Source organism: Phocoena sinus, chromosome 8 (genome assembly GCF_008692025.1).
Source record: "Phocoena sinus isolate mPhoSin1 chromosome 8, mPhoSin1.pri, whole genome shotgun sequence".
In the NCBI taxonomy this organism is placed as follows: Eukaryota; Metazoa; Chordata; class Mammalia; order Artiodactyla; family Phocoenidae; genus Phocoena; species Phocoena sinus.
This window is the reverse complement of record NC_045770.1, coordinates 97,277,447-97,305,385: the sequence shown is the minus strand read 5'-3', so window position 1 is coordinate 97,305,385 and position 27,939 is coordinate 97,277,447. Positions and strand designations below refer to the sequence as shown.

The window sequence follows — 27,939 nt, the reverse complement described above, 5'->3', positions numbered from 1 at the left end:
AAGCCCTTTCCCTAGAACAGTGTAGAAAGCTGGCCCTCTCACCTTGTGCTCTAACAGGATGCAGGTTAGCACCTGAAGACAGGCATCCACACCCAGAAGTTCCAAGGGAAGGTGCAGTGGGAAATCCACTAGGGTGAATCGAGAGGGGTCTGGAAGCGCAAAGGTCAGAGCTTGCTGGAGCTCCTGGGGCAGGACCTCAATGTCCACTCGCTTCTGCCCTGAGACGGGTACTGGGGAGCGCAGCAATCGATAGATCCAGGCCTCAATCTCTCGAAGGTCGTGCAGAAGGGCACTTGACTTCTCCTCCACTAACAACGATCCAGTAAAGATGCGCCACATGGTGTCCCTGAGCAGCAGACAGCAGGAAACAGACACATAAGCACTAGGAGCTGACACCCCACTGCAGCCCAACGTAACCGTAGAGGGTCTAATGACAGAAACTGGAGGAGCCCACCCTTTGGTCTCAGCTAGGATCACAGGGTACACATACGAATAATGACAAGTGCAAAAATGTATACATAGCAAGACTTAATGTCCTGCCCATCATGAAACACCAAATTCCTCAGCATCACTCCAAACATGATTATGGAAGGAAGTCTAACTCTGCAGTAGTCTTTTGCTTAGCACGGACTAACACAAAGTGCTCAAGGAGGTCTGAAGGACCTCAGGCTTTAGAGGAAAATTCCTACGCCCCTCACAAGCCAATTACACCTCAACTCTAGATGCCGTCCCTCTCTTCTGAGCATCAGCAGAGAACCGTACCTTTGTATGCCTCGAGGGATGCCCAGTTTCTTGCCCAGCAGTCGCTCACTACAGCAGTCCACCAGACGTTTGAGGGTGTACAGACACTCTCGGAAGGTGGAGAAGAAGGGGTAATGGCTGAGCACACACAGGGACGTCAGAGTGCTGTTGCGGGAACGGCTCTCCGCCTTGGCCCGGTGTTTGCCCCGAGGAGACTGGTTCACATCCGGGGTAGAGTCGGCACTGGGAGGCTGCAGGGACGGGCCACTCTCCGAGCTCTCGGTGCCAACCTCTTCTGAGATGCAGGTGGCGTGGGGTCCTTCCTTCCCACGGGACCCTGCCCCGGCCTCCCCCTTTTCCTTAGGCACGCGCTTTTGGAAGGAGCGGTAGAAGTTAACACAGATGCCATAACGCGTGACTCCGGTGTCCTTGTCGGTGAGAGTGAAGACAAAAGAGGTGTCCTCACGCAGGCTCATGCGCCGTTGTCGCACACTCAGGCAGCCCTCCGGCTGGCAGAAGAACACGACATCCGGGGGCAGGGGAAACTCGGCGTGATCCTCTAACGGGTATCGCCGTAGCAGTTCTGGAGTCTGGGCCACGCTATCACTGCTCGGGTGCCTGGAGAACAGAAAGACAAATTCAGCAGCCTGAAGGGACAGAACGCTCTTTCAAATTTTAACCACAGTCAAGAAATAAATGCTCTTTTGGATAAAGAAACCTAGCTGCCGGACCTTGGAAAACATGCCACATTTAGCTGTAGGCTAAATGAGGTCTGTGCTGCCATGAAGATGCCCACCCTGAAATAAAAGGAAAGTGGCGACAATAAAATTATCACTAACACTTTGAGATGACTAGCATCTTTCAAGATGTATTAGCTAATGAATTCCCAAATCAGCATATGTAGAGAGAGAAGGAGCACAATGTACTTTTCCTTTGTACGAAATAAGGAAACTGAAGTGTATAGAGTATATTTGCTCAAAATCACAAAGACGCTAGTTAAGAGCAGAGTTTTGTTCTGTCTCTGTTCCTCCAGGCCAACACTCTCAATCTACCTGTTTTGTTTCCCTTATTGGCAGCAAGGTTCCCATCAGGGTGAAATAATAGAAGAAGAATGAGATATGCAGGGCTTCCCTTAACCTTCCCACAGGTTAAGACTCTGTGCTTCCAATGCAGGCGGCAAGGGTTCAGTCCCTGGTCAGGGAACTAAGATCCCATGTGCCGCATGGTCTAGCCGGGGCCGGGGTCGGGGGGGGGGGAAGAATGAGATATGCAAAGCAACGTGGAAATGGGGAAGGGAACTCATCACAGATTTTGTGGCTATCCCAGATGACAAGACAAAAATCAGTCACTTCTTGGTTACCTGGCCCCTACGATCACTAGGTAGTCAAGTAACCGAGGACAGGACTTCTTCTTTTGCACCATGGTTCCAATTCATCAGCTCATCTCAGAGAAACTTCAAGGCACCAAGCATGGAATCAATGTTCCCAGGAGGAATTCTGATATTATCTGAAAATCCAAGTCTAATAGGAAAAAAGTACTGATAAGATCCATTGCTGTGCCTAAGGGACTCATCCCTCTCAGCTGCATCCCAGCCAGGGACATAGGTCAGAAGATCTTCCATTTTAGTACTAAAGATAGGAGAACATGACACTTTTCCTAGCCTAGAGCTCTGTCCAGGCTTATGAGCTCACAGAGTCAAATGTCAAGAAGTAAGATAAATAATGGCTCACCTCTCCGTCCCTACAAACCAGCTCATTTCCAGCCTCACCCCTGGGGCTGTTTCTGTTTCTGAAAAACAGGCCTAGTCAGTCTAATCTGGACTCAGTTATTATGATAACAAAAATTAAGTCACTTTCAGGACTGCTCCAGGGTGGATCAGAATCAAACCAGACTCCCTAATCAGAACTAATCTGCACTCCTGGCTCTAGGTGGAAACCTAATTATTCTGTATTCCAACATTCTGCATTCGGCTTGATGTGAAATTACCACATAGTCTATACAGTTAATTGCACTCCGACAGTTACAACAGCTGGCTACTCTACCCCACGCGTTCTCAAATGAAGAGTATCTATGCCCCAATTGCTTCATCTAAACCATTTTTCTCCCCTCTTCAAGCAAGAAAGGGGCCCAGCGGCTACTGCTACTAGCTCTGCCCTTGGTGCTGAATCACAGTCTTCCCTTATATTCTGGTCCCAGGATTCGAATTAGTAATACAATATACACAGATGAGGCCTTGTCCTTCTTTATCTTACAGAGATGAAGAATTAGATGCAGAAATAACAGTATTCCTGCAAGGACAGGGAGAGGTGCTCAGAGGAATTTCTAAGCCATAGTCCCAAAATCAGAAAAAGCTTACATGTCTTAACTGTAATTTATTTCCTGTTGGGTCTCCATACACTCCTCTAAATAAAATGTTTCACTCCACGACAAGGTTACTTTCAGTGCTTCCAGTATTCCCCCTCTGTGCTCCACACTAAGACCCTGTTCACTATACACACAGAGAGAATCCCATTACACTACACACACCCTCACTCTCTTCTCTGCTGCTGTGTGCACTCCCATACATACAATGTACACACTCCCTCTATGTTTAAGGCTCTATTTGATTTAGATGAGAAGCTCTATCTTTTTTCTCTCCTACTTATAAAAAAAAAAAAAAAACTATTTACAACACCTCTCAAATCCTCAAAATACTTCTCCCTCCTTTCTCTTGCTCCCAATAGAGGACCTGCAGGTAATAGGATTCAGTTTTGTCTCCATAGCAACTCTGGCTCCAGCACTATTTATAGCAGAGTCACCGCCCCTCCCCTGCTTGGGGACCGCACAGCGCTATCAGCTGCTACTCCAGAGCTGGCCAATGCCCATAATAATTCATTCTCCTTGAATCTAGAGACACCTCTTCCACTGATAGCACTTACTAATTGTTAGGTTATCTTCTCCCCCATGTGCCTTTAGTTTGCACTTTGTCTTAATTCTGGATTTTGATAGAGATATCTCCTTTCTACACAACGAAAATGAAGTTCCCAAGCTTGCGAAATACTCATTTCTAGGCAACAGTACCACCCCAAAAGGCCTTTGGGACTCTCCACTGCTACGGACTCATAAGCCTACTGCAGAACATGAGGCATTGCAGTATGAACTGTTAGAGAGCAGAGTTCAGCTCCTCCCAAGCAGAACGAGAAGGGGAGGGAAACACAGAAATGAAATGGGAGATGGGTAAAAGCATAATTCATTCTCTAAAGAATTATATGGAAAATGCCTAGTGAGAGCCAAAGTATCTTAAAATAAAACAGAATTTACAGGACCAGAGCTCAAGGCTAAGCCTTAAAATATATGTTTATGTTGAAAACCAGGAGCCCTTTCCAAATAAAAATCTCAAAGATCACACCTGAAGCATCTTCTAATATATTAGGCATCAGGCCTCTATCCTTGGTGGGATCCCAGCCCCCTCTCCACTGAGAATCACCTGATAAAACTGAAATCATTATCATGCACTACAGTGCTCACCTCCCTCCAAAGCCACAAGGACCCAGAGATCTTGTGACTATTCTAGCCACTAGTGATAGGATGGATTTTTAGTCTCAATTTATATCTCATCAACAGCCACTGCCTTTGGTTTTTCAGATTGCAGAGATAACCAAGGCTTTTCTTCCCACTCTCTCCCCTCTCCCCTCCTCACGAAGACTCTAAATTCTCTCGCATTACCTATAACTCACTCTGTCTTCACATCCACCCACTCTGCCTCTTGCCTCAGCTACACTTACTAACGTATAGCTCCTCGTTCCTAGCCCGTATATTCCAAAGGCATCAAGCTCAAAACGCATACCTATCTGCTGAAGTTCTACACAACTACCATCCACTCCATCCACAGACCTTTAAATTATCTGTCTTTTCAGCTTACAAATGGCCACATTAACCAACCCTTTGGATTCGCCCCTCATTTTGGGCAGGATGTCATAGTAAAACCACAGGAACCAGAGAGCGATATGACATCTTTGCTGACGTGAGCACAACAGGAGGCTCTCTCCCCTCCACCGCCTCCCCAGGCAGTGACCTTGCAAGCGCATCAGCACAGACGGGTCCAGCGTGCGGAAGAATGAGAGTAAAGAGGCAGGCAATAGGCAGGGTTGGGGAAGAGGGGAGGGCAGGAACAGGAGAACTAATTTAGAGGTGCACGAGGATGGGGAGGGAAGCAGTTGCAGGAAAAACTGAACGGTGTCTCCACTCTCCAACAAGCCAATTTTGAAACACCAAATTTAAAAAAAAAAAATTTTTTTTTAAAGAACCAAACGTGCTTTTCAAACCCTAACCAAAAATAAGGCGCGCGGGTGCGCGCACACAAATACACACACGCACATACACACGCAGATATACACGCACACACACGAGCCATGTGGTTAGCACGGCTCGGGCCCCCGAGCTGGACAGCTCTGGCCGCCCCCTCACCTGCTGGACAGTTCTCCCCCGCCCCCGCCCCGGAACCAGGACCGCCCGCCAGCCCCGCAGGAATCTCGCCCTGCAGCCGCGAGCTGCGCCTAGGCTCAGAGCCCGAACCCCCTCGGCGGCCCGGACGCCCCCACCTCTAGCCCCACCCTCTTCCCTACGGACCCCTGCTGTCCCTCTCGAGACCTACGCCCCCTCACACTCCTTTAGGGCCTCCTTAGAGGCCCCTTCGCCCTAGAGCCCCTGTTTCCTCCCAGAGTCCGTTTCTCCCGGGGAGCCTCGTCCCAAACACCCTTCCGGGGCCCCCAGCGGCCCGGACCCTCCTACCTCCCGAGCCTCGGGGGACCGGCCGTGTTCGGCCAGACGTCCCCCGGCAGCCGAGCGTCAGTCGCTCCTCGGCGCGGGCGCCGCTCGGAGCGCACGCCAGTTCCGCGTCTGCACCGTGAGCCGTGTTCCACTCCGACTCGGTGAAGGAGGGGGAGGCTGAGGGGCCAGGGGCCGGACCATCCACCCCGGGGGGACAGGGCTGCACCAAGCCGAGCGCTGCTGGGTGGAGCCGGACCTCGGGAGAGAGATGGCTACGCACACACCTATGCTTGTGGGAGTGGGAACGCGATGGGGAGCGCTGGGCCAGCCCAGCGCCTCTACGTGACAAGGGGGAGGACCCAAAGGAATACTTTTTGTTTGGGTTGCGCGCAAACATTTTAATTCGACACGGAAACAGAGCCCATTTCGATGAAATGCGGATGAATCTGGAAGCGACGTCTCAAGATAAGCTGCCCTAGGACTTTCTCACCGTTCCCCTCACCTCATCTACCTCCCCCGCTCGCGCTTTGGAAGTGCCCAGCCGCGTGGGCAGGAAAGCCTGCGGCCGCGGCGGTGGAGCCTACCAATTCAGGGGCGGCGGGGGGACTTGAGGCCGGAAGGCGCGGCCGCGGCATCTCCTCCACCCGGTGCGCTCCAAGGCAGGGGGCGTGAGCGGTGCCGCGGTGCGCGCTGGGAGGGGGAGTCCAGCTCTTCCGCGAGGCTAAACCCGGGACACAGCAGCCTACCCCTGGCCTCAGGGGACTTTTCTCGCTGTTCCCCAGGGCCTGCGGGCCAAGAGGAAGGATTGTTGTACCTTCTTAAGTATCAATGTAAAAACCAAGGCATTATACCCGCGCGCACGGCCACAGGTGCACGACTGAGGCGTTAGTTCCGAAAATCCAACACCCTCTCCCTCACAGAAAGGCAACACGATCCCACCGGGATCACTGAAGGGGGGTAAGGGCGCGTCCCAGCCTCAGCACTTCATTGACCCTTACATCGCAATGGGGCTGGTAAAAGGAGGTCCCCACTCACTGCCAAGGCTGTCACTTGTGACTTGTCTCCCTCCTCTGAGTCTGGAAACGGACCCGCAAGGACACAAGCTTCCCTCCTGTGTTGTCGGGCCCCACCCCCATCCCAGAAATTGGTTTCTCTCATTCTGAATTCGTTTTGGCCTTCCTGTACAAACAGTGCCAGGCCTATCGGTGAGGCAGCCCGGAGGCGTTTATGGCCAAGCCGCAGAGTGACAGTGGAGAATTTATCTTGGGGCCCTGTGGGGAAAACAGGAAGTGGTAGAGGCAGGATGGGCAGGGCCCTGGAGAACCTTGTGCAAAGTGGCCCCCAGGTTCATCCATTGGGCCCGGTTAGTACAGTCTTCACATGGAGCACCGTTTTACCAGGATCCCTACTACCCAGCAGCCACAAAACTCCCAACCCTTTGACTCTCCTTTAATGCCACTTGAGGATCTCCTTTGCCCAGCCCTCAGGAATGTTTGTCCTTCTCAGTCGGGTCCACCTCTAGGAGGCAGCCACCAGCCTCAGCCATCCAGCTCAGAAAACAGAAGACACAGCGGAAGATCGGTCACTCGTGCACATCCCAGATCTCAGAGAGCAGCGGGGGAAGCTTTTTATCCTGCAGGCGCAGCGCAAATACTTGCTCTGAATGGACACTGCTCAGTGTCCGGAGGTTCACCAGTTTCATTAGCATCCGTGGAAACATGAGTCGGTCCTGGGAAAGAAGGACAAGTACAGCCTTTGTCTCTCCCCAGGGAAGGGGAGCAAGGGTGGGGGGGTTTGTGGGAGAGGTAGAGAATTGTCTGTGCACGATGTAGTCAGGGAGGGATTCTTGAAGGGAAAGTAGTTGTGTCAGGGGATGAGCCTGTGGAGAGGAGAAAGAGGGCACAGTGGGGAGACTCACATGGGGGTGGTGGATGGAGACGTAGGCATGCAGGGCCTCCACATATGTGTGTTGCAGCCTCTCTACCTGGAGCTGGTCCTGCACGTTGGGCCGGTCTATAGGTCACCAACAGAGTTGAGTAGCAGGTCTGGCCAGGGTCTTATTTCCATACCCCAAATCACAACCAAAAAATAGGGACATGCCCTACCCAACCTCTCCCATCCCAAAGTAACACAACAAGGGCCTCCACCCCCACGATTCTTGCCCTATGGGGCCTGCAGCCCTCTTTGGTGTGAGTCTCTTGCTCGTTTTCCCTCTTGCCCCTCCTCCACACCTGCAGAGAAGATGCTGATGGCAATGAGCAAGGCAAACTCAGCATCATTTAGTTGCAGCTCATTCATGGCTCTGGAGAACTCAAAGATGGGGTTGATGAACTCCACCTGCAGCCCTGGGGAGGAAGAAGAGAGGCTGGGTTGTGTGGCACGGGCAGCACTGCTCAACTGAGGAGACTACCAGCCACTCAGTAAGAAGTCTCCAGGGCTCTGCTGTATAACCTTGGGGAAGTTTCTTAACCTCTCTAAGCCTCATCTGTGAGGCGGGAATCATATCTGAACTTATAAAACTGTTGTGATGGTTAAATGATAAAGCATACAGACCACCTTGCACTGCACCCAGCATACAGACAATAATTCTGTTAGAATTCTTCTTAGAATGCTTGAGGGCCCCACATTACTAGAAATAGAAGCAACCCTTATGTTTGTTTATAAAAAGACTGCTTCACTGGCAATTGGCCTTACCTATTTGAATACTAACGATACATTTCTTGTTTCACATCACAGGGGAAACAAAGCAATGTGGTTGAGGGTGTGGACTCTGGGTCAGACTCCCTGGGTTTGAGTCCTAGCCCTACCATTTACTAGGCTGTGTGACCTTGAGTAAGTTATTTAAGCTCTCTGGGCCTTGGTTTTCCCATCTCTAGAATGGAGATAATAATAGCACCTACCTCATACTGGGTCCTTAGAATAACGAGTGGCACATATGGTAACTCCATGTAAGTGTTTGTTAAATAAATAATAAATTTAAAAAATAGAACCAGCCTTCTTACTGAGGAGACCGGAGTTCAACAAACCATGACCTGAAGTGGTGACATCTAGAGAACACTTCTCCCAAACACACTGTCAAAGTCTCCCCACCCCATGCCATCCCCTAGTTTTCTCAGATGTCTTTTAGCAACCATCTGCTAACTTTTCCATTCCAGGCTTCTTGATTAGTCACTTCCTGTGCTTTCACCCCGATGTTTATCAAGTGTGTGTTGATCCACTTAATGGACAAGCCCCATTTAGAAAGCATTTCTTGGTGAGGTGTCCACGCCCCCTGCGAGGGTCGGCTACTGCTCGCTGAGTGGACGCCCCCAGTGTGATCGGTTCACATCGTTAGTCACCCACGCGAGCAGCATATGGTAGTGGAAGTAAAGGAGGAGGGAGAACTGACCAAAGAGCAGCCCTGTCTCTTCTCCCCGCACTGAAAAAGTGAGAAATGAAAAACAAACATGATGACATAAAAACTGCTTATATAAATGAATCCATAAATAGATACAGATTCAGACAGCACAAGTCCGCAAGTGCTGAAGGAACACGCGGACATGAGAACAGGGAAGAGTTCAGAAAGGAGGATGTTATGAAGGAGAAGGCCGTGGTTAAGAAGGACTGGGGTAATAACCATCTGGGGAAAAGGTGATTGGGTAGAGAGAGGGGGCAGGACTGGGCTTTTAAAGCTGGAAAAAGTCATTACATCACTCCTATTAGGTGCCTATACATTCAGGCAGCACACGGGGCACTACAGAAGGCAAGAGGTGTCAACACAGCCCTGCCGTACCCTATAGTGAAGGGAGGCCTACCTAGAAAGCTCACTGGGTGGCCTGTGATGGGACAAGAGCTGGCCTGAGTCACCGGAAACCTCTGTGAGCTCTGCACTGGAAACCAGTATTCTCCAAACCCGAGGATGGAGTCAGCATGAGCCACATTTCACAGACCCACTCACTCAGGTGTTAAACCACCAAGTCTCTTGTTCAGCCTCAGTCCTGTCCCTCCGAAACACCTTCCACCTCCCATCCTTTCCCAGCCCTCCTCCCACAACACAAAGCAACCATTGAATATGAGGAAACCAAAACTGCTTAGCCTGCAAGCAAATGTCAGATAGAGAACAGCATTGTGAACTAATTCTTGGAGAAAGTACTCCAAGATACTCCAAGATGGGGATAGAAGCGTTCACTCTTATCCTAAAACTGCCTCATCTGGGCACATCTGCCATGTTTTAATGCCAATTCCATGGCTACTTGGAAAGCACAGCTGAAGAAGAGGAAATCGGTCCACATGATCCTTAAAGAGCACATCTGAGAAAGATTTTTCAATTTTGACTACTAAAAGGCTTGGTGAGGTTTTCAAGTTTCTTTTCCTAGCTGTAAAGTCTTTTCTTCAAGCAAAATATTATTCAGAAGCACAATGTATAACGCAGATTTAAATGGAGTTTCTGGTTTGGCTAAAGTTAGGGTGAAGGACGTTTTTCTTCTAAGGTGACACTTCCATGGAAACCCCCCCTCAGGTTCCTGGAAACACAGTTTGAGAACCACTGGCCTGATGCAACAGAGGACAGGAATCTGTCTGGGGCAGTTAGGGGAGACCTATCAGCAATCCAACTTTCTGTCTTGGAAAAACAAGTGGATCCTTCCCTCTGTAGCCACTCAAACCCTGGGCCTGTAGCTCTGTAGTCACTATGGGCCCCATGACAAAATGCATCTGTTCATCCAACCCGGTCCCTTTGTGATCTCAGTTCTCACCTGCTTTGGCAAAGTCTTCCCGGTTATAACTGAAATCCTTGAGGAAGGTAATACTCTCACTGCCAGGGTTGTACCTCCGAGATGTCTCCAGAAGCATCACCTGCACACAAATATTGGGCTGGTCTCGGCCCAGGGCACCTTCAAGGGAAGGTCGAGCCCCTCATCCCTACTTCCCAGTGCATGTGGCTTCCCAGCTGTCTGGCGGGGGGCCCCTCCCACAGACATCCCGCTCTGGTCCTCCCTTCACCCTCGGCCTTGCCAGCCACCTCAATTGCAGAGGTCTTCAGGAGGGCAATCTGGTCCTCCCGGCTGAGCTGCAGGAAGCCCGGCAGCTGTTTGGCAAAGTCAACGATCTCCTGCACAGAGACAATGGCCAGCTCCGTGAAGTGGGCAAAGCGTTGCTGACGGGCCTCCCGACTCTGGGGATCTGGTGCCATGGGCCAAGGCTACCCCGAAAGGCAAGGAGGAAAGAAACAAACCACTCTGAGTCAGGCATCAAGAAGCCAGCTGGTGCTCTGGGCACAGCGACCTCTCCCCAGGCCCCTCAGGTACCGTGACTCGAAGCCGGTCTGAGAAGGAACGTCTGTTACACTGCTGCTGGGCAGCCACCAGCTTCTCAATCATGCCCAGCTGCTCCGGGCTGAGCTGGGGCAGGACGTGGGGCGGAGAGGAAGCCCTCGGGGGCACGGATGTGGCCTGAGCCTGTTCCTCCTCTTGCCGCTTCAGTTTCTTCAGACGGATCTGTTCTTCTGACAGAACACCTGAGAACAGAGCCAGATGTGAGGAGGGGAGAAGAGGGGGAGACAGGAAGTGGGGATGGGGCAGAGCCGTAGTTTGAGCCTCCAGAAAAGCAGAGAGTGTTAGGTAAAGACAAGGAAGAGATTTTAATCCACACTTAGGGACCATGTAGCAAGGCCCACAGGCTCAGCTGCCTTTCTGCCCCCAGACCCTGGCACCCAGACATGCCCTCTTCCCCATCGGCCTAACTACACCCCTCCCCCAGCTTCAGTCCCCAGACACTCACACTCCTCCCGCATGCCAGCCTGGCGGCATTTGCGAAGGCGGCACTCCTGGCACTTGCGACGCATGTAGGTGTCCATGGGGCAGTGGCCCCCACTGTGGCAGACGTAGCGCGCCCCTTTGATGACACTGCGGCGGAAGAATCCCTTGCAGCCCTCGCAGCTCAGCACGTTGTAGTGGAAGCCGGAAGCCTTGTCCCCACACACACTGCACAGCTCATTCCCCAGCATTTTGGGGGCTGGCCCCTTTTTCCGCTTTTGTGGACGAAGCTCTGGGTACAGGAAAGAGCCTTAGTGTTCTTCTTCAGGGAAAAGGCCAGGTGCCCAGCTGGCCACTGCCCTGAGCACTCAGTGACCTTCATTTACTTCACTGTACAAAGTCTATCCAGTCTCTCTATTCTAAGAAAGTAGCTCTCGTATGCAAAGTGCTATTTATGTCCTAGGTACTGTCTGAGCCCTTTATACGCACTGATCCTTACAACCATAAGAGATAGGTACTCTTGTTATTTCCATTTTACAAATAAGGAAACTGAGGCTCAGAAAGGCCTAAGAAACAAAAGTTACACTCAGATCGCTTAGGTCTAGTCGACTCCAAAGCCTTTGGACTTAACCATGATCTTATAAGGTAAAGAGCCCTGAAGTTACCCCTCCCGGATCCAGGGAGCCCTTACCTCCTCCAAATCCAGCAGCTCCTCACCTGTGGACTCTGGAGGGGCCTCCACCCCGGGGAGCAGGGCTGTGGGCTCTGTTGCCTCCAGCCCCACCCGTGAAGTGCCCCCAGCAGACTGGGGTGTGCTAGATTCCTCCCTGAGGATACAGTTGCTGCTTCCCAGAGGCTGGCTGCTTGCATCTCGTGCATCTGGCTCCCACAGCTCCACTGCACAGTCTGAACCCCGAAAGAGAGGCACAAGGGCGTCTCAGGTCCCCAGCATTCTCCTGGGAGAACTGCAAACTTATCTCCACCCATAGAGGGCAGTAAAACTTCGGCTCCGGCTTTGGGACCCTGCGATTTGTGTGGGCTCTAGGGCTAATCACTTGTAGTCCCCTGCACCTCAACACCTTAAATAAGGATGTTAACCTTTGTCGCCTTTCGGGGCTGAAGTGCATCCATCTCAGAGATCAGACAGAACTCTTGAAAGCCAAGCTGGATAAGCATTGGACGTGCCAAGCCTCCCCAGCAGCAAGCCCGGATTGAGAAGGACGGACGAGTATCTGCAAGGGCCAGGCACCAGAACCAGGGCAGAGATAGTGTGGGCAGAAGGAGGCAAGCAACACCAAGAGTAGCTCTGGACTGCTCTCCAGGGAAGGGCAGAAGGTAGGTAGTGAAGGAGGCTGATTCCCGCGGGAGGAGAGGAGTTGGGGCCTGGGCTCAGGGGAGAGGGCTGGAGTGAAGAAACTTACCAGGAGAAACATCAGGCACAGGGGCCTCCAGCCACAAAGACATCTCTTCCTGGAGCCCTGGACATTACCAAGGGACTGTCCTGCAGGAATGGTCCAGGTTACACTCTTCCCAAACTGGGTTCCCTCCCCTCCTGATCCTGCTTTTTGTTTGTACTCACATATCAGCTAACATTTACTTGCCATATATGTGTCAGCCTGTGCTAAGGCTTTCCATGCCTTCCTCACAATATCCCTATGAGGTCAGGGCTATTCTCAAGCCCAATTTACAGATGAGGAAACTGGGGTACAAAGACATTAAGAAAATAGCCTATGGGCACACACTTAGGCAGTGGTAGAGCCAAGACTCTGACTCTGGTCTCTCTGACATCGAAGTCTGATTTCTTGGCTACCATGCCACCTTTTCTCCCCAGGACACCCTCCAGGCCATCAGGGAATGTTTGGGCACAACTGCCCCGCTTCTGTCAGAGCCCCATCCCCCTCACTCTAGCACTGGGGACCGCCAAAGTTGGGCAGAACCAGGACATGTGATCGAGGCTCCCTCCACCCAGTGAAACACACTGCTGGTTAGACAACCTCACTCCTGCCACCTTCCAGGGTCCCAAGACAAAACTCTTGTCTCCAGAAGTCACCCCAATTCACATCCAGGACCTCCTGCCCCTGACCCCCTCAGAAGTTATCATGGGACATAAACAGAATGCTGCCGCTGTCCGAGCTTCCGTCACCATCATCCTTTTCACTTCTCCCCAGAGACCCCTTTCTAAATGCACAGGACACCCCACCACCCCCGCCCCCACCCGCGCCCCAGACACACAGGCAGAGCCCCAGGCCAGCGCTGAAGAGCAGACCCACCGAGTGCCCAGGCCGCCAGGCTCTGGCTGGGGCAGTCTCTGGAGCCCCCTTGCTGGGAGAGGAGGATGGTGCAGTCCCTGGTCCACAGGCCTCAGCGGCCGGGGAGCCGGAGCGGAGCAAGAGAAGGTCCGGGAGCCGGGAGCCGACCGACCGAAGCCCTGGCCTCCTCGCCCCCGCCCACGGGCCGCTTCCCCACCGTGCTGACTCCGCCCCCTGCCGGCCTGCCACCCCCTCGGCCCGGCGCCACCCCCGGCCCCTACCCCCAAGCCCGAAGGCCGCATTTTCCTGCAGATCTGCCCGGCTCTCCCCTTCCTCTCCTCACCCTGGCGGCTCTGAGCTGCTCTTACAGGCACCTCCCAGGCGCCCCCACCCCACTCCCGGCAGCCTCCAGAGTCGTTTCCTCCCTTCCACAGACACCTCGCGGAGCAAAGGTCCCGGCCCGGCCCGGAATTGCGACACCGAGCCCCAGCTTGCTTTCCCGGCCTCCCTCCTCCTCCTGTACCTCTGGAAAGGAGCCAAGAAGCTCTCCCCACTAGCCCCAGGCCTCAACCAAGCTGATAGAACTACAAGGGTGGAGACAGGCAGGTGCTGGGCCTTCCAGGGAGTCTCTGAACGTGGGTGCCCTGCGGAGGCCAGAGAAGGGAGGAGGCCGGAGGGGGGCGGTGTGGGTGGTGGAAAGAAGTCGCTACAGCAATGGATGGTCTGGGACAGAAGACGGTAGATCTGGGTGCCAGTCCAGGATGGATCTGAGAGGGTATGCAGGTACCCTCATCTGGGGAAGGGTTCCGTCAGAAGTGAGGGCAGGCTCTGTCCAGCATCTACTGAGACTGTAGCCGTGCCTTCTCGCCAGAACATGAGGTCCATCCCTGAAGGTAGACACCTCGTTTTACTGATTTTACCTCCCCTGAAACAGGGCCTGCCATAAAGTAGAAACAGAGTAGGTACTGTGGTTCTGTTTGTTGAATGAATAAGTAAACAAGAAAAATAGTATCATCCTCTTCTATCCCATCATTGCTTTAGTGCTTGGGCTCTGAGCTCAAATTTTGGGTTCAAATCCAGGCCTTGCCTCTGCCTCTTATTTGCTGTGTGATCTTGATTAAGCAAGTTACTTAATGTCTCTGAACCTCTGTTTCTCTATCTTTAAAACTGGTATAATAATAATGGTTTTTGCCACATAAGGTTGTTGTGAGAATTAAACAATGTATCAGAGCACACAGTAAGAGTACGAGAAATGGAAGCACTAATTAAACTCCCAATCCTTTCAGCTATGGGTCTTCCCATCACCTTGAATCTGTACACTGTTAACCTTCCTGTGCTTATTTCCATCTACAAACCCCTCACTATCTCTTCTGGTCCTTAGAGCAGCCCCAGGAGGGAGGGAGGGTACAATAACACTGAGCTCATGGGAGAGTCTTTTCCAAGACCACACACAGTCAGTGGCCAAGCTGGGATCAGAATCCAGATGTCCTCACTCACGTCCCTGTCCTCTTTCTTTCTCCTGTGTCAGAGCCCAGGATACTCATCTTGTTGCCTCTCAGGTCTGCTGGACCAGTGAAGTGAGATGGACGAAGCTGGGGCTGGTGGGCTGCAGTGGGAGAGGCAAGGGGCCCTGGGGATGCTTCAGTCCAGATGTGGGAGGCAAGGAGCTGAGGTTACTGCTGGTTGTTCCCCCCCCACCCCACTCCCAGTTTCCTGCTCACAGGCTCTTCCTGTTTTGCTGTGAACTCCAGTTCCCATGGGCTCCACATGAAAGCACAGAAGGACAGGGGGCCAGGGCAGGCGGCCAGAGGCACTGAGACAGAGATGAACAGGACACCAGGGAAGAGGAGAAGAGAGCGAGTAGGGAAAGAGTGGACATGGGGTGTGGGGGAACAGGATGGGAGAAGGACAGGGAAAACAGAAATAGAAAGCTCGGTGAAAGATGGGAGGAAGCACAGGGTGGGGCAGGAGGAACAGGCAGAGGTTAGGGAGCAAAACTTGAGAAGACAGCAGGCTGGATGGTGTTGCAAAATCCGTCCATGTATTCATTTTCACATTTCAGAAAAGCCCCTCTGACACCCCCATCTCAAAGTTCTGCCTCCAGCTTTTGCTCTTGTTCCCTCTCATCACAAGGTCATCCCCTCACAAGGCCCCCACCCTGGTCCGGGCATCTCTGAGTCATGAGCACAAGGCTCTCCATTTCTCTTGCTTATGTTCCCTCCCTGATTTTTACAAGGCCCCAGCTGTCCTGGGAAAGTAAAAACCAGGGACCGTAGCCCCTGGGAAACTAGAACTGTCCTGTCTTAGCACCCACATCATCGTTCCAGCTTCCTCCTCCACCTTTCTGCATCCCCAGAAGCTCCAGCACAGAGGCAGAGGCAGCGATGTCACTGAAACACTTGGTTCAAGGAACTTGGGATGGAACATTGGTCTGGGGGCTGATACCTATATTCTGGGAGTTGGGAGAAGACCCATTCACTCCTGATCCTCAGCTCCCTCTCCTGACACCCTGGTCTCCCCACAGGCCAGGACCCAGCACTACACACAAGCCGCATCGGGAGCCCTCTGACCCAGGCTACAGCCAGTTGCTGAACAAGCAGGTTAGGGCGCCATCTCCCCCACACAAGGGATTCAGCCTCAGCCTAATCTCAAGTAAGGGAGGAAGAAGCATTACTGCCAGAGTTACCCCTTCAGGTTACGGGGGTTCAGGAGCTTCCCCGCATGAAGATGGGAAGGGAGAGCAAAAGGGGTGAAGACCAAAACCTGTTGGTGGTATCTCCACAAAGTTTCTAGAGATTAATGACTGGGACTTCTTCCCCAAACCAGGGCAAGTAGTCAGGTGATCTGCAGTGGGAATCACATGTCTCATTTTGCCAGACACCCCCCACCCCCAGCCGCCACTGTGCAGTCCCACCAGCCCACTGGAGGTGTTAGGTGCAAAGCCTCCCAGCCCCATGGGGCCTTTCCTATGATTTCTTGGCTCCTAGAAGAGGCAACATGCCTGAGAACTCCTTTTAGGGTCTTCCAGGTCACACTTCTGACCCCCAGAACCTCCAGAGCCTCCTCCTTGCAGCAAAGGGAATCTTGAAGCACAGACAGGAGCATTCACCAGCCCACAGTTATATGCACAACTGGATGGCACTCCCATGAGGCAGGCCACAAGGTACAGTTTGCAGGGATGGACTGGGGCAACGGCTTCCTGCTGCCTCCATCACCATTCTGGAAGGCTGCAAAGTGTGGGGGTCATCTTGCGTGCTGCTCAAGTGACTCCTCCCCAGCCTCCCAATCACAGGAGAGAGAAGAACCCAGGAATTCCTGCTTCCCAGGTCTATGAGTTCAGAGATGACATAGACAGCAGAAAGAAGAAAAGTAACATTTATTAGGCCCTACTACATACATTTATCTTTACATATCTTTACATGTATTATTTTATTTCTCCTCATATGTAACCCTAGAAGAGAATACTAGCAAGGGGCCAAATATCAAATTTGAATACATGTATAGCTGACTCAAAAACTCAAACAAAAAATGCCCACCTCCCTGCATTACACAAAACTGCCCCCCCAGATAGGAAAAATACTCCACTCACCTGGATTTAGGTTTGCTTCTGCCAACACAGGGTGCAGCAGTGGTTCCCAAACCTGGCCTCATTTTCAGAGATTCTGATTTATTTGGTCTGAGGTACGCCCATGTATCCATCTATCTAACTATCCATCTACACATCTATTCTTTTTGCATCTGCAGTTAGAAACTAAGGTGTGGGGACCACAGAATCATCTGGCAGAAAACATGCAGACGCTGGGGGTCAAGAAACCAGGGCTCAGCTCTTGGCTCTACCATGTACTTGTGGTGTAATCCTTACCCTTCCTGGGTTTATTTCTCACCATAAAAAGTGAAATAGGGGCTTCCCTGGTGGCGCAGTTGTTGAGAGTCCGCCTGCCGATGCAGGGGGCACAGGTTCGTGCCCCGGTCCGGGAGGATCCCACATGCCGCGGAGCAGCTGGGCCTGTGAGCCATGGCCGCTGAGCCTGCACGTCCGGAACCTGTGCTCCGCGACGGGAGAGGCCACAACAGCGAGAGGCCCGCGTACCGCAAAAAAAAAAAAAAAAAAAAAAAAAAAAAAGTGAAATAATATCTTCTCCGTCAATCTTTCCTACATCGGATGCTTGCAGGCACAACGAATATAGAAATACTTGAACAAGCGGGAAGAAAAGCAAAAGATGAATTTAAGGGATTTTTGTTCTACTTCCCAAAATTTAATAAGCCCGGGATTTACATTCTGAAATCACAATGCTCTGGCTAGTTTGCAAGGAGAGTAAGGGGCATATTAAAACAAAAGACTCAAAAAGTCCCACTAATATGTAGAATTTTGCCAATTAGCCATGTCCCATCCAACCCCACCAATGTGAAAAGGTTTCCTTTGCTAGAAATCTCTTCATTGAAAGTATTTGAGGGCCACTGAATACAGTTAAGCAATGCAGCTTGAGTAGACTGTGAGAAATAAACCATTTTAAGGGCTATTTGACTGGAAATCAGAAAACTTGAGTTTTAATCCATTCTCCTAAACTACGTGACCTTGGACAAGTCACTTCCTCTCTCTGGGTTTGTTTTCTTATCTGTGAATTAAGGGGACTAGGTTAGATCAAGGATCCAGAGATGCTGATTTATGAAGCCTCATAATGGTCTTCATGAACTTCTTGGGATTGTATGCAAAATTCCATTTGTGTGTGTGGACATTTTTCTGGAGGAGAGGGGACTAAATTTTCATGATTCATAAAGGGGCCTGTAACAAAGAAGAAGTACAATTCTGCAGCTCGTGGAAGGAAAAGCACATTCACAGAAAGACAGACAAAATGAAAAGGCAGAGGACTTTGTACCAGGTGAAGGAACAAGATAAAACCCCAGAAAAACAACTAAATGAAGTGGAGATAGGCAACCTTCCAGAAAAAGAATTCAGAATAATGATAGTGAAGATGATCCAGGACCTCGGAAAAAGAATGGAGGCAAAGATCGCGAAGATGCAAGAAATGTCTAACAAAGACCTAGAAGAATTAAAGAACAAACAAACAGAGATGAACAGTACAATAACTGAAATGAAAAATATACTAGAAGGAATCAATAGCAAAATAACTGAGGCAGAGAGCAGATAAGTGACCTGGAAGACAGAATGGTGGAATTCACTGCCACGGAACAGAACAAAGAAAAAAGAATTAAAAGAAATAAAGACAGCCTAAGAGACCTCTGGGACAACATTAAATGCAATAACATTTGCATTATAGGGGTCCCAGAAGAAGAAGAGAGAAAGGACTTGAGAAAATATTTAAAGAGATTATAGTCGAAAACTTCCCTACATGGGAAAGGAAATAGCCACCCAAGTCCAGGAAGCACAGAGAGTCCCAGGCACGATAAACCCAAGGAGGAACATGCCGAGACACACAGTAATCAAACTGACAAAAATTAAAAGACAAAGAAAAATTATTGAAAGCAACAAAGGAAAAACAACAAAATAACATACAAGGGAACTCCCATAAGGTTAACACCTGATTTCTCAGCAGAAACTCTACAAGCCAGAAGGGGATGGCACGAAATATTTAAAGTGATGAAAGGGAAGAACCTACAACCAAGATTACCCTACCCTGCAAGGATCTCATTCAGATTCAAAGGAGAAATCAAAAGCTTTACAGACAAACAAAAGCTAAGAGAATTCAGTACCACCAAACCAGCTCTACAACAAACGCTAAAGGAACTTCTGTAAGTGGGAAACACAAGAAAAGAAAAGGACCTACAAAAACAAACCCAAAACAATTAAGAAAATGGTCATAGGAACATACATATCAATAATTACCTTAAACGTGAATGGATTAGATGCTCCAACCAAAAGACACAGGCTTGCTGAATGCATACAAAAACAAGACCCATATATATGCTGTCTACAAGAGACTCACTTCAGACCTAAGGACACATATAGACTGAAAGTGAGAGGATGGAGAAAGATATTCCATGCAAATGGAAATCAAAAGAAAGCTGGAGTAGCAATACTCTTATCAGATAAAATAGACTTTAAAATAAAGCATGTTACAAGAGACAAGGAAGGACACTACATAATGATCAAGGGATCAATCCAAGAAGAAGATATAACAATTATAAATATATACACACCCAACATAGGAGCACCTCAGTACGTAAGGCAACTGCTAACAGCTATAAAAGAGGAAATAGACAGTAACACCATAATAGTGGGGGACTTTAACACCTCACTTACACCAATGGACGGATCTTCCAAGCAAACAATTAATAAGGAAACACATATTAACAAATATTAACAAATTAAAGAATAAAAACCATATGATCGTCTCATGCAGAAAAAGCTTTTGACAAAATTCAACATCCATTTATGATAAAAACTCTCCAGAAAGTGGGAATAGAGGGAGGCTACCTCAACATAATAAAGGCCATATACAACAAACCCACAGCAAACATCATTCTCGATGGGGAAAAACTGAAAGCATTTCCTCTAAGATCAGGAACAAGACAAGGATGTCCACTCTCACCACTATTATTCAACATAGTTTTGGAAGTCCTAGCCATGGCAATCAGAGAAGAAAAAGAAATAAAAGGGATACAAATTGGAAAAGAAGAAGTAAAACTGTCACTGTTTGCAGATGACATGATACTATACATAGAGAATCCTAAAGATGCCACCAGAAAACTACTAGAGCTAATCAATGAATTTGGTAAAGTTGCAAGATACAAAATTAATGCACAGAAATCTCTTGCATTCCTATACACTAACAACGAAAGATCAGAAAGAGAAATTAAGGAAACAATCCCATTCACCACTGCAACAAAAAGAATAAAATACCTATGAATAAACCTACCTAAGGAGGTAAAAGACCTGTACTCAGAAAACTATAAGACACTGATGAAAGAAATCAAAGATGATACCAACAGATGGAGAGATATACCATGTCCTTGGATTGGAAGAATCAATATTGTGCAAATGACTATACTACTCAAAGCAATCTACAGATTCAATGCAATCCCTATCAATTTACCAATGGCATTTTTTACAGAACTAGAACAAAAAATCTTAAAATTTGTATGGAGACACAAAAGACCCCAAAGAGCCAAAGCAGTCTTGAGGGGAAAAAACGGAGCTGGAGGAATCAGACTCCCTGACTTCAGATTATACTATAAAGCTACAGTAATCAAGACAATATGATACTGGCACAAAAACAGAAATACAGATCAATGGAAAAGGACAGAAAGCCCAGAGATAAACCCACGCGACTATAGTCAACTTATCTATGACAAAGGAGACAAGGATATACAATGGAGAAAAGACAGTCTCTTCAATAGGTGGTGCTGGGAAAGCTGGACAGCTACATGTAAAAGAATGAAATTAGAACACTCCCTAATACCATACACAAAAATAAACTCAAAATGGATTAGAGACCTAAATGTAAGACCGGACACTATAAAATTCTTAGAGGAAAACATAGGAAGAATACTCTTTGACATAAATCACAGCAAGATCTTTTTTGATCCACCTCCTAGAGAAATGGAAGTAAAAACAAAAATAAACAAATGGGACCCAATGAAACTTAAAAGCTTTTGCAAAGCAACGGAAACTACAATCAAGACAAAAAGACAACCCTCGGAACGGGAAATATTTGCAAACGAATCAACGGACAAAGGATTAATCTCCAAAATATATAAACAGCTTATGCAGCTCAAGATTAAAAAAAACAAACAACCCGATCAAAAAATGGGCAGAAGACCTAAACAGACATTTCTCCAAAGAAGACATACAGATGGCCAAGAAGCACATGAAAAGCTGCTCAACATCACTAATTATTAGAGAAATGCAAATCAAAACTACAATGAGGTATCACCTCATACCAGTTAGAATGGGCATCATCAGAAAATCTACAAACAGGGCTCCCCTGGTGGTGCAGTGGTTGAGAGTCCGTTTGCCGATGCAGGGGACGCGGGTTCGTGCCCCGGTCCGGGAGGATCCCACATGCCACGGAACGGCTGGGCCCGTGAGCCATGGCCCCTGAGCCTGTGCGTCCGGAGCCTATGCTCCGCAACGGGAGAGGCCACAACAGTGAGAGGCCCGCGTACTGCAAAACAAAGAAAAAAAAGAAAATCTACAAACAACAAATGCTGGAGAGGGAGTGGAGAAAAGGGAACCTCCTGCACTGTTGGTGGGAATGTAAATTGATACAGCCACTACAGAGAACAGTATGGAGGTTCCTTAAAAAACTAAAAATAGAATTACCATATGACCTAGCAATCCCACTCCTGGGAATATACCCAGAGAAAACCATAATTCAAAAAGACACATGCACCCCAATGTTCATTGCAGCACTATATTTACAATAGCCAGGTCATGGAAGCAACCTAAATGCCCATCAACAGATGAATGGATAAAGATGTGGTACATATATACAATGGAATATTACTCAGCCATAAAAAGGAACGAAATTGGGTCATTTGTAGAGACGTGGGTGGATCTAGAGACTGTCATACAGAGTGAAGTAAGCCAGAAAGAGAAAAACAAATATCGTATATTAACGCATATATGTGGAACCTAGAAAAATGGTACAGATGAACTGATTTGCAGGGCAGAAATAGAGATACAGATGTAGAGAACAAACGTATGGACACCAGGGGGGAAAGTGGCAGGGGTGGTGATGGTGATGGTGTGATGAATTGGGAGACTGGGATTGACATATACACTAATATAGATAAAATAGATAACTAATAAGAACCTGCTGTATAAAAAGTAAATAAAATTCAGAAAAAAAGGTGGGGGGCTTGTGACTAAATAAGGCTAACTTTTCAGCTCTCAATTTCTATTCACTTCTCCATAACAATTCTGGAAGTAATGTTTAGATCCTGAGGTATATATAAATAATTCAATCTGGAATCCTGGGGCAAGATACTGACCCTGCTTTCTTCCATATATTCTGATCACGTTTTATTTCTCCAGTGATCTGAGGTGATTTGCTACTAGGGGGCAGATCTGAATCAAAGCATCCCAAGGGCCTACGATCTGACCTCCTGGAGCTGTGAGTCCCTCCAAGCCGAGTCACAAAGCCCTGAAGCCAACTGGCTGCACCTGTATCCTAATGGTCAGTGCCAAGAGGGCCTCTCTGATTCTGTGGAAACCCCACCTACTCCCACCGTATATGCTCCTTCCCCTTACCCCTATATATCTCCCCACTGGTCTGAAATTTCGCCCCTACGCATTCACTGCTTTGGTTTTGCAAAGTCTGAACATCCTGTGCAACCCAACTCCTTTGAGAAGAGGCATGACATCTTGATTCTAATTAACTAAAACTTGGAAGTGGACGGGTGGGAGGACAGGGAAAGGACTGGAAGGGGGAGTGAGAGGAGTCCTTAAGCTTTGCTCAGGAAATGAGCATTGGCTACACTGGGACCAACCTCAGGGACACAGGAGTCCAAAAGGGCTGTTTACACGCTGTGCCCTACACCCAAAACAAGACTTCTTCCAGGGAAGAGAGCCAGTGCCAAGGCTCAAATTCCACCCGAAGGAAGGGGTGTGGAGAAAGGCGCCCTATACCACCCCTCGCCCCAATTCTGCACCCGCTCTCGCTCTAGGTCAGGCCCGGCAGCACCCCGGCCCGAGGGGGTCGCTTGCTGTGCCGGCCACGGTCCGGCCCAATACAAGAGCCACCTTGGTACTGGGTCTCCGCGGGCAGAGGCAAAACCCACGCTCAGTGTTCTCTTTACCAAGACGAGGTCTTCAAGCCCTTTCTGCAGGGCGAGGTCGCGCTACATTCCCACGCTTCTCCGCCACGGCGGGATCGCGAACCTCCTACAGGAATTCCCTACCTGATTCCCCCTCCCTCCATCCCTGCCCCCCCTTTAGCAAGATGGCGGCGAGAGCACTTCCGCCGTGCGTCCTTAAGGGTGCGTCCGGGCGGCTGCTGCAAGTGCCACTCAGCGGGTTCCAGCCTCTTTGCTGCACAGACCACAGCGGTGATGGCGGGCAGACAGTTCGGCTGGAGCCGGGTGGCTCTTCTCCAGCTCTTCCTTGGTGTTAACCTGATGGTGATGCCACCTACCCAGGCCCGGCGTCTGCGTTTCGTTACCTTGGTAATGAGATGGGGTCGCCAAAGGCTCGCCAGTGCTAGGAGGGCACCGGCCTGCGGGTGGAGGGATGGGCGGGGCTTTGCTGGGGTCTGGGGTCCATTGGAGGAGGAGCTGGTTTAAGAAGAGACGACCGGCCTGCGGGGTTGGAGGCCAGGGTTCGCAGTTTTTGTGAAGCTCTGGGGTATTTGGGGGGGCAGGGTGTACGGAATTCAGTATTAGAGGATAGGTCGGGTGAGTCTGCCTTGGGACAGGGATGTAGCTGAATGGTAAGAGGCTCGCGAAGAAAACCTTTGGTGATTTTTTTTCCAGTTTCCCCCACCATCTGCATTGATTTTATTTCTTTTCCTTTCCCACCTGTACTTTTGATTTTCCCAAGGTCTCCAGTGACATTGCTTAGCCAAGTTAGAACCTCTGGAACCTGGAGGAAGTTACTGACTTCTGAGTTGGGGCCTTTTGCAGTTGGTAGAGTTAAGGCTTTCCAGAGGGAGTGACGGCTCCTTCTCAACATGGGGCAGAGTTTGGCTCTGTGTCCACATCGAGGGGACCCTTCTGACCTGTAGGCTAATCATTTTCTTCCCTCAGCTGTACCGACATGGAGACCGTTCGCCAGTGAAGACATACCCCAAGGACCCCTATCAGGAAGACGAATGGCCCCAGGGATTTGGTCAGCTAACCAAGGTGGGTCAGAAGCCAGCTCTCTCTCAGGATGAGCTGTAGAATGAGTGACCTCTAGAGCAGGTTGCAGAGCTTGGGGCCTTACCAAACTGGTTTTTCCCACGTGGGTGCTGATTTTGACATTTCTTAATATTACTTTCATCTGTGCCCAGATTAAAATGGGCATACATAATGCCATGCACAGTCGGCCACTTAATAAATGACTCCTGGTATCAGATTAACCCACTCCTATTTTCAGCCAGGAACTTGGAAAGCAATAGTGGCTAGGCCCTGTGGTAATCGTGAGCCATCCCTTCCCTGTGGGCCTCTTAACCCTTGGGTTTGCCCACAGGAGGGGATGCTACAGCACTGGGAGCTGGGCCAGGCTCTGCGACAGCGCTACCATGACTTCCTCAACACCTCTTACCACCGGCAAGAGGTAAGGCTGGGAGTTCTAGAGGCAAGGGCAATGGAAGTGCTGTTCTCACCCTCTGCCCTCAGGGAGACTACGGGTGAGGCTGGGCACTCTGGCCTCCCTCCATGCACTTTTAGTTACAGCACAACTACAGGACAAGACATCCAAGGGCTGTCTAGAACAAAACCCTAGAGGCTGAGTTGCCCCTGCTTGGCTTGGAGAGAGGCAAAAGTGATCAAGCATCCAAGCTGACTTAAGGATCTGGCAAAGTAGTTTCTGACTCTGTGAAGTAACTCAGGCTTTCCATCCAAGACACTTACTGAGTACCTGTTATGGGGCAGGCACTATGCTAGCACTGCACATAATGGTGCGCCATACAGATCTGATCTTTGTGCCTAGATGTTGTTATTGTTTCCTTGAGGGCCAGCCGTATCCTGATCTTGCCCTTTCTCACAGCTTATTCCTCCCTTTTCACAAGCAAATATCTCTGTTCCTTATTTTATTTCCTCTCCTCGTCTCTAAGACAGTTATAAAGAGGGGTGTGATTGAAGGCAGTTTCTGCCCTCAAGGACCCAGGCCTAGATAGGGAGACAGGTGTTGTAATAAACCAGGCAAGCAGACAGACCCGAGAGCCTTGTTGACTAAGCACTTTGGACTGGGAGGGGCATTTGAACTAGAGCCATTCCCACAGGAGTTCTTCACAGATGGGGGACAGCTACGCCCCCAGCTGAGTGGGCCTTGGCTGGGAAGAGGGATGGGGAAGGCCAGAGAAGGGGAGAGGGCCAGATGCATGGTTGATTTATAATTTGCTAGGTGACCATCAAGAACAGAACCACCCCTGGAGCTCCAGTGAGGGGCCAGAGCTCTCCCACCCCGCTCCCACAGGTGAGACTTATGTTGTCATCTCCGCAGGTTTATGTGCGAAGTACAGACTTTGACCGGACTCTCATGAGTGCTGAGGCCAACCTGGCTGGACTCTTCCCTCCCGACGGGATGCAGCGCTTTAACCCAAACATCTCTTGGCAGCCTATCCCCGTCCACACTGTGCCCATTGCCGAGGACAGGGTAAGACCAGCCAGCTCTTCCCCAGAGGTGGTGACAGGGACAATTCTGGCCGTTGGCCTGCTGATCCCCGACTCCTTCTCTGCCTCTGCTTCCCCGCTTTGGTCTGCAGCTGCTGAAGTTCCCATTGGGCCCATGTCCCCGTTTTGAACAGCTGCAGAACGAGACCCGGCGGACACCGGAGTATCAGAATGAGAGTATTCAGAATGCAGTGAGTGGGGCTGAGGTGGAGGTCACCACACTGTCCTTTCCCCCAGGGCAGGACTGATCCCCTGATCCATTTTTCATAGCAATTTCTGGATATGGTGGCCAACGAGACAGGGCTTACGAACCTGACACTGGAGACCATCTGGAATGTCTATGACACACTTTTCTGTGAGGTGAGCCGGCTCAGGGTCCCCGCTGTGACTGCTCTTCTCATACCTCAACAGGCCTAGGTGACCAGGCCAAGTAGAACACAGTGCCTGGACACCATGCTTACTGGGGAGGTCCAAGCAAGCCACCTCTTGTGAAACAAGGGAACTTCCCTCACTGGTGAAAAAGAACCTCAGAGTGGGAAATAGTTTATCAGTCGTCAGCAGTTCCTGCTTCTGTCCACCCAGAGCTCTCGTGGTATCTGACTCCATCCTGCTGAGTCACACTTCTCGCTCCCAAGCCTGCTTTCCTGTTCCCTGCAGCCTAAACACCATCCACCATGTCTCCTGGTTCCAGTCCCTCTGCCTCTCCTCTCCCTCCCCTTTCTCTCTCTCTCTCTCTCTCTCTCTCTCTCTCTCTCTCTCTCTCTCTCTCTCACACACACACACACACACACACACACACACACACACACACACAGGTACTGTCCCACGTGGGAAGAGAGCTGCTCTCGGGAGAGGCTCTGGCCTAGGCTGGGGAGCTAACCTGCCCGCTGCCGTACACAGCAGACACATGGGCTGGTCCTGCCGCCCTGGGCCTCGCCCCCAACCATGCAACGTCTGAGCCGGCTAAAGGACTTCAGCTTCCGCTTCCTCTTCGGGATCTACGAGCAGGCAGAGAAGGCCCGGCTGCAGGGGGGTGAGTGACAAAAGCAGCATGTCACTCCCCTGTCAGAACCCTACAGCATTAGACATCTGCTACTGGGGGCTTCTTACATGCTTACTTCTCTGCCTGAAGTGTTCTCTGCTCTTTCAGAACCAGATCCCCCTAGTTATCCCGTCAGCCGTCCAGTCTCCCCAGTTCTGCAGATACTTAGCATGTTTGTCACTGTGTGAGTGACCACAGTTAGGTTTTTGTGCTTTTCTGCCATTCATATCCTTAAGTTTCACCCATGTCAGAAGACCCTCCCTTCCCTCAAATGACTTCCTACCTCCAGAGGACCACCAGGGGCCACTCTGAAAGGACGCTGAGAGTGATACACGTCAGTTTCTTCATCTGAGCACCCAAGGGAGTGCCAGCTGCCAGACCTTTCCAAGATCTAGAAAGTTTTCAGAGCCTACACATGACAGAGTTCCCCTGGCCTGGAGCCCCCATCCTGTGTGCTCTGAAGCAATCTTAAGTTTATATTTATTCCCAACTGGAATTCTTCAAACATGGGCAGGGCCTCGTAGCTCCTTTATAAAGAAATGGGCAAAAAAAAAAAAAAAAAAAAAAAAGAAATGGGCAGGTTTCCACACCTGTGAGAAATACAGATACCTTGTTTTGTCTTGCTTCCTTCTGTAAATTTGGAAGTTATTAGAGAGCAGGCGCTGCTGTAGAGTTTGCGTGGTTCCCCTGAATCTAAAGCGTTCTCTGTGCTGGTGATCAGACCCAGGACTGGCAGAGGGGGGGAGGACCTCAGATAGGTCTAGTCAGAAGACGGTGATGGCTGTAGCCACTGACACTGGGGACTCTCTCCTTCAGGAGTCCTGCTGGCTCAGATACGGAAGAACCTGACCCTGATGGCAACCACCTCCCAGCTCCCTAAGCTGCTGGTCTACTCTGCGGTAAGCTCCCACAGTCCCCAGTGTGCTGACGTCACGTAGGAGCTGGATCTCTCCTCTCTTCAGCGCCTGGGGGTGTGGGGGGCAGTGCTGATGGGGAGCCCTTCTCTCCTACAGCACGACACCACCCTGGTTGCTCTGCAAATGGCGCTGGATGTCTACAATGGTGAACAAGCCCCCTACGCATCCTGCCACATATTTGAACTGTACCAGGAAGATACCGGGTGAGTGGAGCTATGGGTCTGCCCTGAGGA

The 27,939-nt window shown here is 50.1% G+C and overlaps 3 protein-coding genes across 71 annotated transcripts in view; 1 reads left to right on the top strand and 2 right to left on the bottom strand.

The window, feature by feature from the left end:
• The window catches only part of MADD (MAP kinase activating death domain), a 39,191-nt gene extending 32,425 nt beyond the window's left edge, over window positions 1-6,766 (bottom strand). For 47 of the 50 annotated variants that reach the window (XR_004351066.1, XM_032639893.1, XM_032639902.1 and 44 more), the window contains exons 1-4: window positions 5,512-6,766; window positions 2,102-2,261; window positions 763-1,359; window positions 43-346 (exon numbers count right to left, since the gene is read on the bottom strand). Coding sequence is in view for 49 of the 50 variants with exons in the window: in XM_032639893.1 (XP_032495784.1) it covers window positions 43-346; window positions 763-1,359; window positions 2,102-2,163 (963 nt within the window). In the remaining variant the exon portion in view is untranslated. The remainder of the gene's footprint in view (window positions 1-42; window positions 347-762; window positions 1,360-2,101; window positions 2,262-5,511) is intronic. The other 3 variants (XM_032639894.1, XM_032639896.1, XM_032639918.1) reach the window with 3 other exon arrangements.
• Window positions 6,767-6,918: 152 nt separating this feature from the next.
• Window positions 6,919-14,133, bottom strand: NR1H3 (nuclear receptor subfamily 1 group H member 3). 9 transcript variants are annotated; one of them, XM_032639946.1, is made up of 10 exons: window positions 13,493-13,702; window positions 12,644-12,723; window positions 11,940-12,128; window positions 11,248-11,514; window positions 10,776-10,984; window positions 10,490-10,669; window positions 10,224-10,323; window positions 7,722-7,835; window positions 7,409-7,503; window positions 6,919-7,219 (listed from the first exon to the last, which is right to left on the bottom strand). In XM_032639946.1, exons 2-10 carry the CDS (start codon window positions 12,684-12,686, stop codon window positions 7,073-7,075), a joined length of 1,344 nt encoding a protein of 447 aa, XP_032495837.1. In that variant the 5' UTR covers window positions 12,687-12,723; window positions 13,493-13,702; the 3' UTR covers window positions 6,919-7,072. The 9 variants fall into 9 exon arrangements, with proteins under 9 accessions (XP_032495837.1, XP_032495838.1, XP_032495841.1 ...); XM_032639947.1 differs by lacking the exon at window positions 13,493-13,702 and adding an exon at window positions 13,995-14,133 and having other exon boundaries at window positions 6,924-7,219; XM_032639950.1 differs by lacking the exon at window positions 13,493-13,702 and adding an exon at window positions 13,815-13,877 and having other exon boundaries at window positions 6,924-7,219.
• A 9,300-nt stretch (window positions 14,134-23,433) lies between these two features.
• Window positions 23,434-27,939, top strand: part of ACP2 (acid phosphatase 2, lysosomal) — a 12,778-nt gene continuing 8,272 nt past the window's right edge. For 5 of the 12 annotated variants that reach the window (XR_004351064.1, XR_004351063.1, XR_004351065.1 and 2 more), the window contains exons 1-9: window positions 23,442-23,599; window positions 24,179-24,274; window positions 24,603-24,689; window positions 25,578-25,730; window positions 25,840-25,938; window positions 26,018-26,107; window positions 26,648-26,780; window positions 27,606-27,688; window positions 27,803-27,909. Coding sequence is in view for 9 of the 12 variants with exons in the window: in XM_032639885.1 (XP_032495776.1) it covers window positions 23,486-23,599; window positions 24,179-24,274; window positions 24,603-24,689; window positions 25,578-25,730; window positions 25,840-25,938; window positions 26,018-26,107; window positions 26,648-26,780; window positions 27,606-27,688; window positions 27,803-27,909 (962 nt within the window). In the remaining 3 variants the exon portion in view is untranslated. The other 7 variants (XM_032639880.1, XM_032639879.1, XM_032639881.1 and 4 more) reach the window with 7 other exon arrangements.